This window comes from Siphateles boraxobius, unplaced genomic scaffold (genome assembly GCF_051911475.1).
Source record: "Siphateles boraxobius isolate OS27281-9 unplaced genomic scaffold, OSU_SipBor_1 115, whole genome shotgun sequence".
Lineage (NCBI taxonomy): Eukaryota > Metazoa > Chordata > Actinopteri > Cypriniformes > Leuciscidae > Siphateles > Siphateles boraxobius.
This window is the reverse complement of record NW_027508717.1, coordinates 387,501-389,514: the sequence shown is the minus strand read 5'-3', so window position 1 is coordinate 389,514 and position 2,014 is coordinate 387,501. Positions and strand designations below refer to the sequence as shown.

The 2,014-nt window shown below is 43.0% G+C and overlaps 1 protein-coding gene across 1 annotated transcript in view; it reads right to left on the bottom strand.

Annotated features, from left to right (window-relative positions):
- Window positions 1–211: 211 nt before the first annotated feature.
- Window positions 212–2,014, bottom strand: part of gpr6 (G protein-coupled receptor 6) — a 2,892-nt gene continuing 1,089 nt past the window's right edge. The window contains exon 2 of the mRNA XM_077199903.1: window positions 212–1,517. Coding sequence (XP_077056018.1) covers window positions 529–1,509 — 981 coding nt within the window. The 5' untranslated portion in view covers window positions 1,510–1,517 and the 3' untranslated portion in view covers window positions 212–528. The remainder of the gene's footprint in view (window positions 1,518–2,014) is intronic.

Below are 2,014 nucleotides of genomic sequence, written 5' to 3'. Positions count from 1 at the left end.
ACTCGTTTATCAAGTAAAAGTCTTTTAGTGTAATTGTACAAACGTCCTTCAGCTCAAATTTTTCTGCTGTGAAATCTGACCTGATTTTATCAAGTAAACGTAAGAATAACTTTAATATTGTTAATAATATTTCATCTGCACTGAAGCAGCTTCGGTTTACTTGATTATCAGACATTATTTATAGGAAAAATCAATCAAGTATCAAATATGATCATCAGGCTTTGGTGGAAGGTTTATTTGTTCATCTCTCAATCATCATTGTATTGCATTGCATTATATGTTTTGATCATAAAATAAGCATTCAAATCAAGACATTATTGGGAGATATTTATATACATTTTATGCAAGTAGTCTGCTACACTTTAATAAAGATCTCATTGATTTACACGACCATATAAACTAAAGATTGGGTCTCTGAATAAAACTGAGCTGTTTATTTCATAAAAGCCTGATGCATCAAACATGATGCTCAACAAAAAACACTCTTTTTTGATTTTGTCTAAAGGTTGAATAACCGAGACGCGTGATCTAGACCTCACTGGGCGATCTGGAGCGGTACGAGCCGTTGCTGTGAAAGCATCCGCAGAAGAGCATGTAAAGTGAGCGCTGGATCTCAGGGTTTCGGTACGCGTAGATGATGGGGTTGATCATGGAGTTGTATGTTGCGGGGAGTAGCGTAGCGTACGTGTAAACCGGCGGATACTCGCGCTCTCCCACTAAACAGTAAATAGCGAAGGGAAGCCAGCTGAACCCGAACGTGCCCAGGATGATGGCGAGCGTGGAGACACCCTTCTTAGTGGCCACGTAATGTGAAGTGGTGAAGAAGTGCTGCTGGAGAGCGATCTGGTGCGCGTGATGACAAACGATCTTACAGATCTTAAAGTACAGGCTGAGCATGAGGATGAAGATGACGAAGAACGCCGCGGCTAGCAGAGTGAGGTTTGTGCGTTTGAGCGGGCGCACGATACTGCAGGTGGACTCGTCCTCTAAACAGTTCCAGCCTAAGACAGGCATCAGTCCCAATCCGAGAGACGCTCCCCACGTTCCCACCAGCATCAGATGCACGTAATGAAGCGTCTTCTCGGAGAAATACGTCAGAGCGTTGTAGAGCGACAGATAGCGGTCGATTGTGATGGCCAACAGGCTGCTGATGGACGCCGTGAAGGACGACACGAGGAATCCCACCGTAATGAGGCTTATAGTCTCGGAGGACACCAGATACTGGAACGCGAAGTTCAGGATTAATCCCATTCCGGCCAGTAGGTCAGCGGTGGCGAGGCTGCCGATCAGCACGAACATTGGGTTGCGTAACGTCGGCGAGTAGAAGATGATGGCCACCACGATGGCGTTCTCACACGCGATCACCGTTCCCGACAGGCACAGCATGATGTCCCACGGGTTCACGTGGAAATCCAGGGCCGCCGATGAGAACGCCAGGCTCCGGTTCCCGTCGAACGCTTCGGCTTCCAGCCACGAGGAGGACGGCAAAGCCACGACGCTCTCGTTCATCTCTCAGCCTGGAGACCAAACAATGATGGAAGGTCAGCAAAAATACAGCAAGTAAATCTATAAATGGCACGCAGAGACTTCACTGTATCATTTGCATGAAAATCAATCAGAGCTAAATCTCAGAATAAGCATTTTCCTCATGCATAAGGCAAAATTAATTATTTTATTCAAGCATAAATTCATGAATAAAATTAATTCATTAATGCATGAATTCAAGACTTGCATTAAGTAAGTCTATAAATGGCATGTAGAGACTTCACTATATCATTTGCATGAAAATCAATTAGAGCTGAATCTCAAAATAAGCATTTTCCTCATGCACAAGGCAAATTTTTTATTTTATTTAAGCGTTTTAAATATTATAAGCTCTTATAACTTGGGAAATGCTTCAAGTAAATCTAAATGGCATGTAGAGACTTCACTATATAATTTGCATGACAATCAATTGGAGCTGAATCTAAGAACGAGCATTTTTTCTCATGCACAAGGCAAAATAAATGATTTT